Source organism: Pelophylax lessonae, assembly GCF_965119305.1.
Source record: "Pelophylax lessonae genome assembly, chromosome: 9".
In the NCBI taxonomy this organism is placed as follows: Eukaryota; Metazoa; Chordata; class Amphibia; order Anura; family Ranidae; genus Pelophylax; species Pelophylax lessonae.
The window spans coordinates 81,138,889-81,156,349 of NC_138776.1; the positions used below are offsets into that span (position 1 = coordinate 81,138,889).

Here is a 17,461-nt window from a genome sequence, read left to right on the forward strand (position 1 = left end):
CTACTGTACGTGTTCCACATAAAGATGAAAAAAAAAAATATATTAAAAAAATCAGCGCACGTTTGTATCCCTCTTTTGTTGACTAAAAACTATATTCTATATATGGAAAGTGCTAATGCACTACAAAATCTAAGATCAATATTCCCATAGACATCATAATAATAAATATTGAAAAATCCTACACAAAAGTGCTATATGCAATGAATACTGTGCAAAAGGAAAAAGTGCTAGTGCCAAAATAAAGACCAAAAACTTAAATGCCACACAAATATACAATATATGAAAAAAGATTATTCTATAGAAAAAAACAATAAATTCATACGGTGATAAAAAATATATACAGTATAGTGATATTTAAAGTAAATATTTCTTAAAAGCAATCAATGAATAAAATCCCAATAGAAAAAATGCCAAAGTGTATACAATTTCTGTAAAAAACAGTTATTTCATATAGTGATAAAATATTCTGAACAACAGTCTGTGAATAAGTCCCAAGTTAAAAAAAGTGTCAAAATATATAAAAAGTTCCTAAAAATGTATAATTCAATCGATACAATATCTTCGGTGACAATTCGTGCAAAACACCCAGTGTGCTTCTTCCACCGTATCCACCAAACTGACTTGCCAGATGGGAAGCTGGTCAATTTATAAACCAGGAATTGAGTTTAACTATTATATATAATCTCCAGCAGGTCGGTCTAAATTCCAACAGTGGACCTTCCCACATTATATTCTCAGGGACTAGGGATGATTGAACGGTTCGGGTCGACCATCGGTTCGACCCGAACATTGACTGCTTCGAAATTCGGCCGAATTCCGAACTTTTTGCGGAAAAAGTTCGGAATTCGGCAACCAGAACCGACCAAAATGCAATGGGACAGGAAATGGGCTTTAAAAGCCTGTGATTGGACCAGAACCATGAGTAAAAGCGAATTGAGAGGGCAGGAGGATGCTAGGAATGTGATTAGAGTGACTAGGGGGTCCAGAGGCCAATCAGTAGTGAATACGCCCCCCAGTATATAACGTAGCCACACCAAATCTCTAGCACTGTAATACAGGGGCTGTGGAAGAGAGATGAAGCAGTTCTGTTACTCCTGCTGCAAAAGTGTCATTTAGCAATTATTAGTGTGAGGAAAGGGATATCTAGTGTAGTTAGGGTGCTATTTTCCACTATAGTTATATTCAATAATCTAGTTTCTGTAGGGAAAGTGTTAAGTGTCAGGGTGACCGTAGTGTAGTGTAGGGTGAACTGACTCTGACTGCTATGGCTGGGTGACCAAACTCTTCCATGTCAGGGTGACCGCCATAGAAAAAATATTGTTTGTCTTAGAATTGCAGTAGAGCAGACATAGGGCTCGGCTACTTTCACACCTGGCCGTTTTTGTTGCAGGCGTTTTTTTGGGCATTTTTTGGGCGTCTTTGGAGGCAGGCATAACTTCTGAACTTCTGTATAGGGGTATATATACACACACACATATATGTATTTATACACATACACATATATAGGTGTGATAGGAGCGGAGCCCTATGCCTGCAAATAATTTAATTAGCGCAGGCATAGGGTTCTGCTACTTTCACACCTATATGTGTGTATGTGTATATATATACATATATGTGTGTGTGTGTATATATACCCCTATACAGAAGTTCAGGTGTTATGCCTGCCTCTAAAGACGCCCAAAAAATGCCCAAAAAAACGTCTGCAACAAAAACACCCATGTGTGTTGTTGCAGGCGTTTTTTGGTCGTTTTTTAGGCGTCTTTGGAGGCAGGAATAACATCTGAACTTCTGTATAGGGGTATATATATATACACACACATATATGTATTTATACACATACACACATATAGGTGTGATAGGAGCGGAGCCCTATGCCTGCAAAAAAATTTCATTAGCGCTACTTTCACACCTATATGTGTGTATGTGTATATATACATATATGTGTGTGTGTATATATACCCCTACACAGAAGTTCAGATGTCATGCCTGCCTCCAAAGACGTCCACAAAAAAGCCCAATAAACGCCTGCAACAAAAACGGCCAGGTGTGGAAATAGCGGAGCCATATCCCTGCTCTACTGCAATTCTAAGACAAACAATCTTTTTTTTTTCTGGTTCTGGACATGCTACAGAGCTTAAACTTCAAAAGGTACACTTTTTAGACCCCCCCCAGACACTAAATCCAAAGAAATCTAATTTTTTTTTCAATAATTTTTTCAATAATTGGCTCTCTATCAAAAACGACAATTTTTAAGAACTTTTTTTGTGTGATTAATAGTCCCTGGGGCATGACCCAGAACCCTAGGCACTTTTTAGGGGCATTTATTGGGTTTTAGGGCTTCAAAATTGTGTTTTTTGATTACCGAAGTTCGGGTCCCATTGATTTCAATGGGGTTCTGGAATCCGAACTCTGGGAAGTTCGGGTGTTCTGGTCGAACCAAAGTTCGGGTGTTCTGGTCGAACCAAACTTTTCAAAAGTTCGATCATCCCTATCAGGGATCTGCAAGGTAGGGGTTTGAAAAAGAGAGGGAGGAATCCCAATAGTGTATTTCCATAAAGTTTCAATAGTTTATTAAAACCTAATAAAATACACTCACATTTCTGTGTGTCAGCCCGACACTGGGATAACTAGCATGTACATACTTCACTCTGCCTGCGTCTCCAAGCCGTGAGTGTCAAGTAAGGCCCCTTTTACACATACAGTCCGTTCAGATCCACCTGCCAGTTTTTCAGGCGGATCTGAACGGATGCCCCATGCCTCTCTATGGGGCAGCGGATGTCATCGGAGACATGTCCGTTGACATCCGATCCGTCAAATCCGGACAGATGGAAACCCTTTTTTCTATCCATCTGGCGGATTGTATCGAATGAGAATGGACAGGCGGTCCGTTCTCATCTGATTCCCCCATAGAAGACAGCGGGGATCTCACACCTCCATCTCCGCACACATCTACCTACTCTGCGGGAATCCGCGGATCGATCCCCGCTGAATAAAACAGAGTCCGTCGGCGGAACGGACATGTGTGAAAAGGGCCTTAAACTATGTTGCGTTATTGATCGGCGTCCTGGCCCCACCCTACTAGATTCGTCACACTACATCCTCACGGAGTGGAAGCATTCAGGCAGCTGCGCTGCCGTCTGATTGCTTCCACATATCCCCTGTATTGCCCCCCCCCCCACCACATATCCTCTTGCCCATTTGTGGGCCAGGAACAGAGGGGAGGGAGAAGAGCACACATATTTGCCTCGCAGTGTGAGCAATATTTATAACATCAGACCTCCTCCGTAAGACTAAATTGATGACCTATAGGGAGCTTTTAAGGTGTCATCTATGGAAAATATAAGGTACTGAAGTTGGTTGCAATTTTACGGGCACATTCAAATTTAAGGTTTGACATATTGGGTATCTATCTATATGGTGCAACCTCATCTTTTAGAATTTACGTTTGTGTGCCCTTTGAGGTAATATTGTGTGACATAAAAAATTGGAACTATCACTATTTTATTTTCTAGGGTGTCTGCTTTCAGAAAATATATAATATTTGGTGAGTTTTATGTGATCTTTAGGGCTAAAATGTTTTTGAGCATGTGTGCAAAAAATGCCAACACGGCACTGGCAGCAAAAGGGTTAAACCTCTTTAAAAAAATGTCATCTATTTTTCACAGGATGAAAATAATAACTGCATTGGACAGTGGCTTGATGCAACTCCTGATCACGGATTTGCTGATTTTACTTTTCCTTTGTCAAAAGAATTAAAACTTGGAACATACAGAATTTACTTAGATGGGGAATTTACCAGATCCTTTACTGTGGCTGAATATGGTGAGTTGCATTCATAATAATCTTTCACACTCAAACAAAACTGTACATCCCAACTAGAGCTGCACGATTAATCGTTAAAAGTTTGCAATCCGAATTCGATCCTCCACACGATCTTAATCCAGCATTTCTACGAATCTTCAAAAAACAAAACAAGAGAGCGCACACTGTCATTCGCCCTAGTATAATACCATTTATTCAGACAGGAATAAAAACACTTCTTGCAGCTAATACACTTACATTTAAAAGGCAATAAAACAGCGTGTTTATATGTGAATCCTCCTCTACTGGGCTGTCTTTGTAAGATGTAAAGGAAATCTGTGAACCGAGGGAAAGACCTGATAACCATGGTAAACTGCCAGGACACAGCTTCATATTTCCCGCTCAACTGCGCATGTGCCCTGACCAGCCGGTGCTGCGCGGTGATGAAAGCAGATTGTGACACAGGGGTAGGTAGATGGCGAAGCTTGGTGTCTGCTTGCTGTGGTTGCTATGACACTGAATTTTGAAGGCGTGGCCTCCTTTATCAAGTCACGCCTACACCATAAGGGAATGGCTCTTTATATAGAGTTTTACCAATTAACTAATTAATCCTCTATAATTCAGATTTCTATGATTCTTCAGCCAATGATGTTCTCAAGGACAGTCCCAGGAGAGAAGCATAACTCTCGTCTGTTCTCGAAATAACACACAATCACTCACAGCAGGCACAATGACGCCTTGACGTCACATCGGGTATTGCGTGAGCTAGATGTGCTTGTGGTATCTGCAACAAAACCGTAGATGCAACAGTCAAAAAGTTAGAAACAAACAGAAACTAAACAGAGTAGAAAAATGGGTGAGGCAGAGCAATGCGCAAGTAAGTCTGATAAAAACCCGGATGTTGTTTTAGTACCGAAAAAAGGATCTTATTCCGAAGTGTGGGCTTATTTTGGTTTCAAAGCAGATGATGATGACTCAGCAAACCATATACTCCAAGTAATGTCTAGGCATTGTTTCTGCACCAAAGGGAAATACCACCAATCTGTTTAATCACCTGAAATGTAGTCATATACAACAATATGGGATGGCACAGAAAAACAAAACCACTCAAGCACAAAGTACCTGACAAAAGCAGACAAAACAAACATAATTTAAAACAACATTATTCAATGCAACACTGTACCCAACTACCTCTTTTAGGCACAAGGAAATAACAGACGCAATCACATTTCATCTGGCTAAAGAAATGGCACCAGTGACCACTGTTGAAAAAGACAGGTTTAAAAAACTCATTCAAACCCTTGATAAGCGCTATTGCGTGCCCTTTCGTAATTATTTTTCACACATTGCAATTACTGCTCTGTACCACATATGTCGTGAAATGGAATTGCGAGATGTACACAATTTTGCAGCAACTTCAGGTTTATGGTCCCGCAGAGCAATGGGACCATACATGAGCATAACGATCCATTTCATTACTGATGATTTTGAGATGAAAAGTCCACGCTTACAAACTGGGTTTTTAGCTGAGGACTACACTGGTGAAGCTTTGGCGCAGGGATTAAAGGATGCTCTTCTAAACTGGAGATTGGAGGAGTAAAATCTTGTGTGCATCACTAAAGACAAGCGGAATCAACATTGTAAAGGCCACATCCATAAATGACTGGACACACCTGCAGTGTTTTGGCTATAGGCTTCATCTCGCAATAGAGAATGCAATGAAGGATCCACAAATTGAGCGTGCTATGCGTTTGTGCAAAAAGCTTGTCGGGTGTTTCAGCTACAGTTGGAAGAGGGAGCTTTCTGAGGCACAAAAAAAACTGTTTACCAGACCACAAGCTCAAGACAGAGTGTCCGACAAGTTGGGGATCTAGGCAGGAAATGGTGAGGAGGATACTTGAGCACCAAGCTGCCATCACCCATGTCCTCTCTTCTGACTCTTGGCACCTCTTGCCAACATTGCAAGACCTAAAGGTCCTGGAGGCTGTGGACAAGGCTCTCACCTCACTGGCAGACTTTACAGATGCTCTTTCAGAGCAGCATGTCAGTGTCTCTTCTGTGAAACCTGCTCTCCAACTTTTTCAGTCTTCTGTTTTGACTGTTAAGGAAGATGACTTATTTGCACAATCAAACCAATGATCATGGGGTATCTGGAGAAAAAATATCATGACCAAAAAACAAAAGACCTCCTCGACATAGCCACACCCTCAAACCCAGGTTTTATAGAAATATATATATTTTAATTATACTCACAAACATCTCCTTGCACCATTGGTGCATCCCAGCAGTCTTGGATGCGATTGATTCGACTTCTTTGACATTTATCATGCATTTGTGAGTATAATGTATGCTATTTTTCTGATTTTAATAAAACATTTTTAGTGGTAATGCACTAGGTAAGTGCTCCCTTCTCCTGTTGTTTTGCAGTATTTTCGGATACCCATGGTCTTGAGGGGGCAGCAGGACCTCAGGTTGTGATAATAAGGATCACATAGACCACTCACATTTCCGCTTACAGCTTGAGCGCAGGAGAGATAGTGTCTTGAAGATGACTTACATGAATGAGGATAAGAAAACTACTGTCTAGAACAGACTAAAAGATGAGATGTCAAAGCTAACAACAGTTAAGGAAAGTCTCCCGACATCTACAAGTAAAGAAGACTCAAAAGACCTTAGATAGCTTTTTCAAAGCAGCACAAAGAAACAAAGGGCCACCAGATCCAGACCTAGACGCACAGCAACAACAGGAGCAGTATCTGAGATTGTCTGCACTGGCCAGAAAATACCTTTACATTCCTGCAACCAGTTCCCCTTCTGAAAGGGTTTTTAGCACAGAGGACAACATTGTCTCTTGCCACCGTTCTGCACTGAAGCCACAAAATGTTGATAGGCTAGTGTTTCTGGCTAAGAATCTTTAATCTGACATAATACCTGAATGTTTTTTTGAATGTAATGGTAATCTCTTTTTATTTCACATTACATTTTTTTTTTATTATATTTCTTTAAATTTAATTTAAGCAAAGAAGAGTACTATTTCTTATTTTATTGCCATCTTGTTTGATAACCTAATGTTCAGGGGTTGTAAATCTTTAAATTAAAAAAGTTCTTCAGAATCTTGAGAGAATCGTGATCTCTATTCCAAGCAAAAAAATAGTGATTCTCAATTTATCCAAAATGGTACAGCTCTAATCTCAACATGACCTTACCACTGCACATGGTTATGGTAGCACTTTTCTCTTTACATACATAAAATGGCTCATCCCATACATAACCTGACCCTTGCATATCATCATCGCTTCTCTCAGCATAACTAGACAACAGGACATGATAACAATCCAGTTCTCTTACTCTCTATCCAGCAATGTTTTCTTTAGATGTATTATAAAAATTGAAAATATATAGAACTACGACATTGCAATAAATATATGATCTCGCATTTAAAGTGATAATAAAGTTAGTGCTACCACTTGTACTTACAGGCAAGCCTATAGTAAGGTTTACCTGTAGGTACTGTGAATATTCCCTACACTTGTACAGTTTAAGAGATATTCAGAGTGCATGCAGTGACGTTACCGATGCATGCACTCTGAAGGTCAGGATGGAATACAGTGTGGGACCTTCAGAGCCCATACTGTAAATAGCGGCCCCCCCGTGCATGTGCGGGAGCGACATCATCGCGCCCCTGGCGACTCATGTAGCCAGAGGACGCAAACCCAGAAGGAAAACCGGAGGAAGATGTCAGCTCTCTCAGCAGTGACAGTGCGGCACTGGAGGGCTTCGTTCTAAGGTAAGTCTCTCATAATTTGATAATATGTAAGAACTGCAGTGGGGGTTCCCACAATTACCTGGAAGAGGCAGCCCTATTGAAGGCAAAGGGAGGCTGCTGGCTGCCATGCCCACTCACGCTATGAAAATCCCATAATTTCCCAATCCTTTCCAAGTTGTTATCCCCTAATAAAATAACAAAAGCAAGCTCAAGGACTGTTTTCTGTGTCTGGATGCAAGTTGAAGATGCTATGTGCCTGGCTGTGCAGCAGTGGGGAACCCCGTCATTTGCAGCCCCTACGGGGGTAGTGCTACAAATGTATAAAATAAAACACATAAATAACTGTATGAGAGAAATAATAGAAAGTGATTCATACTCAGTTGTGATTACACTACTAGATGTACGCTTCGACATACACTACTCGTTATTGTACATTTAACAGCTTTTAATATATTACTTAATATTTTGCGTTCTAGCCCTAAGATCGTAAGAGTAACAAATTATTAAAATTTACATTAAAACAGACTCACCTTGCAAAGGTAAGGTTGAAGGTAAAATTGTTCTTTAAATAAACCATATTTATTGAATATGTTTTCATTGCTGTTTTTCATCCCATGCAGTCCTGAAGAGGTTTGAGGTTCTCATCAATCTGCCGTCCAATGTGGGTTTTACAGAAAAATCCTTTAACCTGGAGGTTTGTGGCAGGTGAGATCTTTTGTCTTCTGAAAGTCACTGCAGACATGGGATGACCATCATTCTTCAGAAATCAATCCAATCATTTACAGTTTAATTAATATTGAAGTTAGAGAGAACCTGTTTAATTTAACCACTTAAGGACCAACTGCCCAAATGTACTGTGGATGGGCGGCCGCTTTAGGGAAAGCGACGTACCAGTACATCACTGCCTATTTCCGAGTATGAAGAGCATGCATGTACGTCCCCCCGTCCAGCACCTGCTGTGATTGTACACAGCAGGAGCCTGTCAGCAAGTCCAGGCCAATGATTCACAGCCAGGGCCTTCTGATCATCTGTGTACAATCACAGCCCAGAGCTCTGTGTTGACACTCAACAAAGAGCTCTGTATACAGTGAACAATCTCTGTTTTGATTTGCTTTGCAGGGATGAGAAACATAGAGATCTATTAGTATAAGTAGCACACTTTACACACATTACACATAGTTAGGCACACAATTACCCCTTGATTGCCCTAGATGTTAGCCCCTTCCCCAGGGCCGGTGCTAGACTATTTAACACCCTAGGCAAGACCAGCTACTTGCGCCCCCCCCAAAAAAAGGGAAGGGGACAAAAACTTCTCTATGTCGTACCCAGTGACCCTGATCTGATGGTTCCTCAATGTTATGCTGTCGTACCCAGTAACCCCCATATTCCTCTATGTCACACCTGGGGCCCTGATGTCCCTCTATGTCACACCCAGGGACCCTGATGTTTTTCCATGTCACATTCTGGGACCCCAATATTCCTCCATGTCTTGCTGTCATACCCAGTGACCCCAATGTTCCTATATGTCACCCCAGGGGCCCCTGATGTTCCTCCATGTCATACCCGGAGAGACCCTGATGTTTTTCCATGTCACGCCTGGGGACCTCAATCCCCCATGGCACACCCAGGGACCCCAATTCCTAATGGCACACCTGATGACCCCGAACCCCTGTTACACCCGGTGACCCCTATCCCCCATGTCACACCTGGGGACTCTGATTCCCCATGGCACACCTGGTGACCCCAATTGCCTTTCACACCAGTGATCCTCCATGTCACACCCAGGGACACGGATCCCCTGTTCTGGGGACACTCACTGGGCGATATGAAGAGAGTGGCCTGCACTCTCCCCTTCTTCACTGTGATTCCTTTTCCCAGGATGCTCCTCTCCTGGACCACAGTGCTCACCACAGCTCCAACAGGCTCCTGGTGGAGGAAGAAGCAGCAGTCATAAAGCTCCGCACGTCCTTCATCACCAACCTCCTCAGACCATTCCGGTGCCTCGATGCTTCTGCCCCAGTAAAGGTTCCGCCCTCCAGTGCCGAGCTCCGGCTCAGGTTCATCTCTCCTCTGCTCCCTGCTAAGTACCGACCCAGGGAAATGACGGCTGCCCATCAGCTCAGTGCAGAGAGTCACTTCCTGCCCGGGGTTTAGGCCGCTCAGCTCCAGCCGAAGAGGATCATCATGCAGGCAGCACTCTGGTTGGCTCCCTTCCTGCCTTCTGGGGCCCCCCCAAAGCCAAGGCTTGGTGGTTCCGCCACTGCCCCAGACACCTGGCATCTTCCTCTGTCCCTTCTTCCTCCCCCACTGCCGCCCCTCCCCTCCCCTCAGCTCACAAGGATCATTAATAAAGGAGAGAGAGTGCCAACTCCTGGCTGCGCCCCTAGGTGGCAATGCGCCCTAGGCGACTGCCTAGTTTGCCTAGTGGGAGCACTGGCCCTGCCCTTCCCAGCTACTGTCATTAGTACAGTCACAGTGTAAAGAATTATCACTGATTACTGTATTAGTATCACTGCTGATGTCAGTGGCAATTAGTCAGTTCCCACTCAGTGTCAGTAACTGTCAAATTGTCCACCAAAGTATCGCAGTCCCATTATAAGTAGCTTATCATCTCCATAAGTAGTATAAACAAAATATATACATTTCACTATATATATATATGTAGCAGTGCCCCCATGGGAGCTGCTGAAAGTGGGTTCCTCTGGGTTACCCATAGCAACGGTCTGTAAAATATTCCTCAGTTTACACTTGGCTCAGTCAATGAACAGTCCAGGGGATTTTTTTTTTTTTTTGTGTTTTTATTTTATAGTGGGAAGGGAGAAGGAATGAGTGGGATACGCTGCTTCACTTTGCCCCTGAGGTAAAGATTTAACTGATGAACTGTACTTTAGCTTCTCTTCAGGGTCTAACTTGGCACCCCCTTTCTGACCCATTGTGTGTGCTGATTCTTGTCCACTGACTTTCCCTGGAGTGGTCCCCTTCCTGGACAGACCCCTGGCAAGCTCCCTGGTACTCACGGACACTGTTTTTCACAGGGACCTCTGCTGCTGCTCCACCGTCAGTTTCTCCTAGGCCTCACAGTTCAGCTCCACACTCTGGTCCACGAGGCCAACTGCCTGTGACCGCTTTCCACTCTGACAGGAGGAGAGACAGCCGTCACCCTACTCCTGGGACCTGGCTTTCCACCCAAAGATGCCTTGTCACATGTGTCCTTGGCTTTTATGATCAATCCAGAATGCACTGCGGTTGTGCCCTCCCACTGGGACTGTCACAAAAGCCTATGTGTCGCTGGCTGGGTTTCCTCCACTGTCCAACTGGCTCCCCTATTGGATACAGTGGGGACATTCCCTCAGACCAAGTGAATCACACATGGACACATGTAACAGACCTAACTAGAAATCCTGCTCCCTGATAAGCAGAAGAACAATCAAATGCTTTTACCTAGCAACTGACTAGGAGGGTGCTACATATACTATAGTTTGCAGGTGTTATAAATTTCATGCAAACCAATCAATATACACTTATTTGGATTCTTTTATTACCAAAGACATGTAGCAGAATACATTTTGGCCAAAATTTTTTGAAGAAATTACATTTTTTTTTACATTTCTTATTGGATATTTTTTATAGCAGAAAGTAAAAAGTATTGTTTTTTTTTTTTTTGTGTGTTTCTATAGCAAAAAATTAAAAATACAGTGGTAATCAAATATCACTGAAATAAAGCTCTATTTGTGTAAAAACAAAAACAAAAAAAAAAAATTGTTTGGTTACAGTGTTGCATAACTGCGCAATTACCAGTTAAATTAGCACAGTGCGGTATAGCAAAAAAATGGCCTGGTCATAAAAGGGGGTAAAATCTTCAGGAGCTGAAGTGGTTAAGAAATATGACAGGTTTTACAACTGACTTGTTTTTAAAAGTATTGAGTGTTGTAATCCTCATCCTTGCTTCACTACCTGGAACAAGTATGAAGTCAGTGAAGGAGGTTCCATATCTTAGGGCTCTTTCAAGCAGGTGTAGAATTCTAAAGCAGCCTTAAAGCATATTAATGCACCTAAAGTGTTAATGAGCATTTTGGATGTGTTGTTCAGGCATTTATGTTGTGCCAAGCAGCACTTCTCAAACGCCTTCTGAGATGTTTTTTTTTTTATTTTGTACAAGGCTAAAATGGGAAATTATCACTTTTGATGCTTTGCAACTGAACCTTAAAGCGGATTTCCACCCTGTAATTTTTTTTTTTTTTTAAATACCCCCGGGACAGTCAGGGCTAGTGCATTCCACAATGGCTAGCCTCTGATCTGTCCCGGGTTGCACTTATCTGTTAGGACAAATACTTACCTTGAAAACGTCTTGTCCAGAGCTGCCATCTCAGATGTGGGCAGCTTGAAGCCAGCGAGATCCTCTTCTGCGTCCTCTTCCGTCTTCTTCGGTCCCTCGATGCCCTGCGCCGGCCCCGACGTCACTTCCGGTGCGCGCGCGTCATCCCTCCACAGCTTCTGGGCATGCCCAGAAGCTGTTTAGAAGGGGATGACGCGCGCGCCCCGGAACTGACGTCGGGGCCGGTGCAGGCGCAATGATTCCTGGGAGCGATGACGTTCAGCTCCCAGGAATCATTGCAGAGCCAGGAAGTGACGACGGGCCGCGGCCGAGGAAGGAGGAAGAAGGAAGCAAGGTAAGTATATTTTCTTCGCTACGAGGTGAGTAAAAAAAAAAAAAAAAATGCGATTATCCATTTCTTTTTCAGGTGACCCGGAGCGAGAAGATGGAGGTAAGTATTAAAATAGGGTGGACTTACAAAAACACAAAATAATGCAGCTGTTTCTATTATTGTAGCACCATCTAATGTTCTGCTAGTGTTAGTGCAGGCAAATTCATGTTTTGTTTTGTTTTTTGAGAAAACTTTTTATTGAAAATTTCACAGAATAAAGAGAAATCATAACATTGTGAACATAGCCAAAAAGGAACAATCAAGAATCACAGAATATAACTCTAGGCTGTTTGGAATTCATATAGGAAACAATAAGGTACACTTAAACATATGGTGGGATGAAGAGACAAACAGTAGGTGTAATCCAGCCACAGATGAAATTTAGGGCACTGCTAACAAAGGCTGAAGAAAGCAAATTTATCTTAGGACTCATGGTTAGCTTGTGAGTCTGAAATTAGATCAGGGTTTACTGCAGGTCAGGCTGGATGACTCACAGAGGAAGGTCTCTGGTACCCCCCCTGAATCTTTAAGTATAGAGAAACTTTTAGAAGTTAGTGGGTGGAGGCCAGGAGGGCTAATCTGCATATTTGAGGGAACTTGGCCAATCCCCATGCAGAATGTCCTGGTACAGTGGCTGAGTCAGCCCCTAAATATGCAGGGGCCATGCCAGCGAGGGAGTCAGTGGAGTGCTGAGGAGTCTGTTGGTGGCCTAGGAGGGATCCCCTGGGTCTGGGGGGGGGGGGGCTCTGCCTTCAGGTTGGGCTCAGACTGGCTTGAGAAGATCCTGACAGCATTAAGGATTGGAAAGGAATCTTGCCTAAGGAGCAGCAGGGAGCAAAGAGGACAGAGTGAGTACACCAGCACACCCAGGGATTCACAAGGGGAGAGACTGCCATATAGCAAGCTTTTCAGGAGCACGTAGCAAGCTTTTCAGGAGCACAGCACTGTGTTTAACCCTATTAATCCCTTGACCTGGGAGATCTTTGAAGCAGCCAGGTGGGCTGGTGGACAAGCAGCCAGGAGGATTGGTAGTTCCTGCAGTCAGTAGAGCTGGGAGCTACTTTAAGTGGAAATTGCTTGGTCATGCAACACTGTACCCAAATGAAAGTTATATCTTTTTTTTTTACAGAAATAGAGCTTTCTTTTGGAGTTATTTAATCACTTGCCTACAGGGCACTTTTACCCCCTTCCTGCCCAGGCCAATGTTCAGCTTTCAGAGCTGAAATCCGAAGGAGCACCCCCCCTGAACCATACCAGTCCATACCAGGCCACATGCCTTCAACATGGGGGGTGCTTTGGGGCAGGGGGGCTCAGCCCCCCCCAAAGCACCTTGTCCCTATGGGGACAAGAACCTCTTCCCCACAAAAGGTGGTGGTGGGGGTCTGCGAGCGGGAGTCTTAGTTTTCCAAAAACCGGAAATATGGCCCCCGCTATGTGAATGAGTATGGGGTAGACAGTACTTCTACTCATTCACCAAAAAAAGGTGTAGTGTAAGAAATGACAGTAGATCGTTTTTGACAAGTCCTTTATTTAAAAAAATAAATAAATAAATAAAAAAGCCTGCCACCACTACCCACCCGAAAAAAGAAAGAAAAAAAAAGGTTTGCTCCCACCGTCTGACAGTTCTTAAATAACAAGGGGCTGGGTTCACCCGGTGATGTCAGTGGGTGACTCCACCCCCTTGTGACATTATCGGCCAGGGACATGCTGGGTCAATGATGTCACAATGGGCAGGGCCACCGTTATTTAGGAGCTGTTAGATGAAGGAGCTGTCAGACAGTAGGAGCAGACTTTTTTTTAAAGGGGGCTTCCTCCTGCCCCAAAGTACCCCCACATGTTGAGGGCATGTGGCCTGGTATGGTTCAGCAGGCGGGGCACTCGCTTGTCCCATCCCTTTCCTGACCTGCCAGGCTTCATGCTCGAATAAAGGTCTGTATGGATTTTGGGGGGCCCCACGCCATTTAAAAAAAAAAAAAACATTTGGCGTGGGGGTTCCTCTCAAAATCTATACCAGACCTGAAGGGCTGCCCGCTCCTTAATAACCATGTTGTTTACTGGTTGTTAAGGATAGCTGTGACTGCCAGTTTCTTAAAAAATCACATGCTGGGTTCGCTACTTATTTACTGCATACATTTCTGTTTTCTTTTTGTGAATCTGGTGGACATATTGGTTGTAGATTGTGCCATTGCGCACACCAGGGGATGTACTGGTACGTCGCGGCACCTGGGGAAGCTGCTGGCCAGCAGTAAAATTACCGTTGGCCGGTCAGCATGTGGGCAAAATGCAGCCTGCTGCTTCTGTTTTTTCATTGATCGATTCTCTAAGGTCATAAAAAGTGCACATTGCAGGACAGCTGTCTTCTGATGCTCTATGCTGGTTCGACACCTCCTGTACCAAGCAGAACTGTGCAGGACAGGAACAATCTGACCCAGTGCTTTGGACAGAATTGAAAAGGTTGTTTCCTGATGCTCCTGATTACTGTGCAGGCAAATGGAATAAAGCAGATTGTTGCAGGACAGATCCACATAACCCTGAGATTTGGGGGGAAATATGGGACAGTCCCAGGCAATCAGGGACTGTTGAAGAGTATGCTTTGTGTAGCGCCTTCCTAGATAGGTGCTAGGGAGAAAGTATAGTTTTTTTTTTGCTCAGTCTGCCTATCAGAGGAGCAGCAGGAAAATCTATATTTCTTTCTGCCTACCAGAGAGCAGGATCTGTTAGTGAGGTCTGCTCAGTGTGTTCAGTATGTGATTCATTGGGTCTAGAGAGTTTTTCACACTGGTCCAATAGGGAGGCATGTTGGACAGTGGGAGGAAACCTGACCAATGGATACATAGGCTTTGGTGCATTTTGGGATACTGTATAAATGCCAGGAGCACATGTGCTGCGGGGTCTTTGGCTGGTGAGCAGAGTCCTGGAGGGAGGGTGGCAGCTGCCTCCTCCTCTGTTGCAGGGGCAAATGGCCTCCTGAGGGCCAGAGGAATGGAGCTGAACTCAGAGGTCCATGAGAGCTGACTGAGGGGGAGACACTGGAGACCCTAGAAAAACAGTATCATGAGAACAGGGGATAGTGTCAAGGGGCCTGACCTGAGGGGGGCCACCCCAAGAGTAGGATAGTCAGTGGACAGGTGTCGGCAAGCAAGAGAGAAGATACTAGGAGAGTGTCCTCAAGATAATTTAGTTCATCAAGTCATCTAGAAAGAGACTTAACCCAGAAGGTGGATTAACAGCCTGGCTGTACAGAGAATTAGAAGTCCTACATTTTATGAATAGTTAATCTGGAGTATCCCACTATTCCCTTCTCCCATCTCTAATTTATAAAATAAAATAAAAAACAACTGCATACCCCTGGATGGATTATTGACTGAGCCAAGAAGTAAAATGACAGACTGTGAATGTCAAAGTTGCTTTTGGTAACAAAGGGGGACTCGTAAGTGTGAAATCCAGCAGTCCTCAAGGGGGCAGTGCTTCATTTGTATTATATAATTGAAATGCTGGTTCCCCTCTGGGTTGTGAGAGCACAGTGGGGCCCACACCCCTTGGGGCCCATGTGCCTAGAACACATTGCACCCATAGAGAAAATGCTACTGCTTTTGACCTAATACATTCCTACTAACTCTGATGGTAATTCCCTTGCATTTTTATTCTCCTACCTCTGCAGTTCTCCTTTGTAGTACCACGAAATCTGGTTGCAGTGCATTTTTAAAAGTAATGCATGCACTACCTTTGGTGTGATCCACTACGATTTCAGCCCGTTCAAATGAATTTGGTGTGAACCAACACTAAAAGTCCTCTTTTTGCTTAATAGAAAACCAAAGATGATAAACATGGTTCATTGTTGATTATTTCACAGAAAATCATATTAACAAAGCCTTTTCCTCACCTTCTTTTTTCAGTTACACCTACGGAAAACCCGTACATGGCACCCTAGATGTTGAAGTCTGCTATACTTCAGGCTGGCCTGATTATTATGAATATGAATATAATCATGAAAGTACATCTACAAAATGCTTTAAAATAACAGACACAAAGGTAATTAACTTTTCTTCAAGAGACTTTCCCCAATTTAAGAAAAAATAAAATTGCACCTGAAATGAATGTACCTATCTAGGGTGGAGAAAAGCAGGGTGGGGTTTTTTCATTTTAAGCACCTGTTCACCCCAAATCTGACTTTGAAATTGTGCACATTGCACGATTTCAAAGCAACAGGTTAGTGCAGCTTCAGGTGTGAATTGCCTGACATCTGTGCGACTTCGTGCCAGAAATTGCAAAAAATAGTGCAGGAACCTTTTCTTCAAATCAGTGCGCCACCGCAAAGTAGGCGTCCCACCGATTTTTAACAGTTCCATTCCTGATAATAGGGTGCGATTTGTCATGCAATTTGGAAATGTCAAATTGCATGACAAGGCACAACGGTGTGAATGGAGGCTGAATCTTAATCTCATTCTGTGGCCTCAACTTGGATCTCTTCTTTCACATTTGGCAAGGCTCTTACATTCTAGGTAGTGTTGAGCGAACACGGACTGTAATTCGTGTTCGTACCGAATAATTGGATTTTTGTTACCCGAACACGGACACGGACACTTTACTGTATGTTCGGGTAAAAATCCGTGTTCGGTCGTTTTATTTCCGGGTTTTGCATGTTTTGGCGCTCTTTTCATGGCGGGCTTTCAACAGCCAATCAACAATCGTTTAACTGGTGTGCCTTAAGCTATCCCAGCCATGCCTGCAAATGTATGAGTAGCTGTGATTGGCCGTCTGAAGCATGTGACCAAGTCTTTATAAGTTCGAGGCAGCCGCAGCGGCGTCATTCTGTTGCTTAGCTCAGGGACAGAGCACACATACGTGCTGGCTGCTGATTAGGGAAAGACAGGCAGGAAAAACAAATTGGTGTCCGGATAGAATTGAGGGACAGGTCGGAGTGTTTAGGCAGGGCGAGTTGTAGGAATTTTAGGGATAGAGTCTGCTGAATTATAGGGTCAGTGTGTTCTACAAACTACAATCGATATTGCTGTGTGGGGTGGGGTCTGCACTTAATCCTGATCTACGATCTCTTCTCAATCCTGTTAGGGAGAGGCTGCTGCTGAATTATAGGGTCAGAGTGTTCTACAAACTACAATCGATATTGCTGTGTGGGGTGGGGTCTGCACTTAGTCCCGATCTACGATCTCTTCTCAATGCTGTTAGG

The 17,461-nt window shown here is 43.6% G+C and overlaps 1 protein-coding gene across 4 annotated transcripts in view; it reads left to right on the plus strand.

Moving 5' to 3' along the window:
- Positions 1 to 17,461, plus strand: part of LOC309563584 (alpha-2-macroglobulin-like protein 1) — a 562,516-nt gene that overhangs the window by 57,035 nt on the left and 488,020 nt on the right. For all 4 annotated transcript variants that reach the window (XM_082268048.1, XM_082268050.1, XM_082268051.1 and 1 more), the window contains one exon: positions 3,666 to 3,822. In XM_082268048.1, the coding sequence (XP_082124174.1) occupies positions 3,666 to 3,822 (157 nt within the window). The remainder of the gene's footprint in view (positions 1 to 3,665; positions 3,823 to 17,461) is intronic.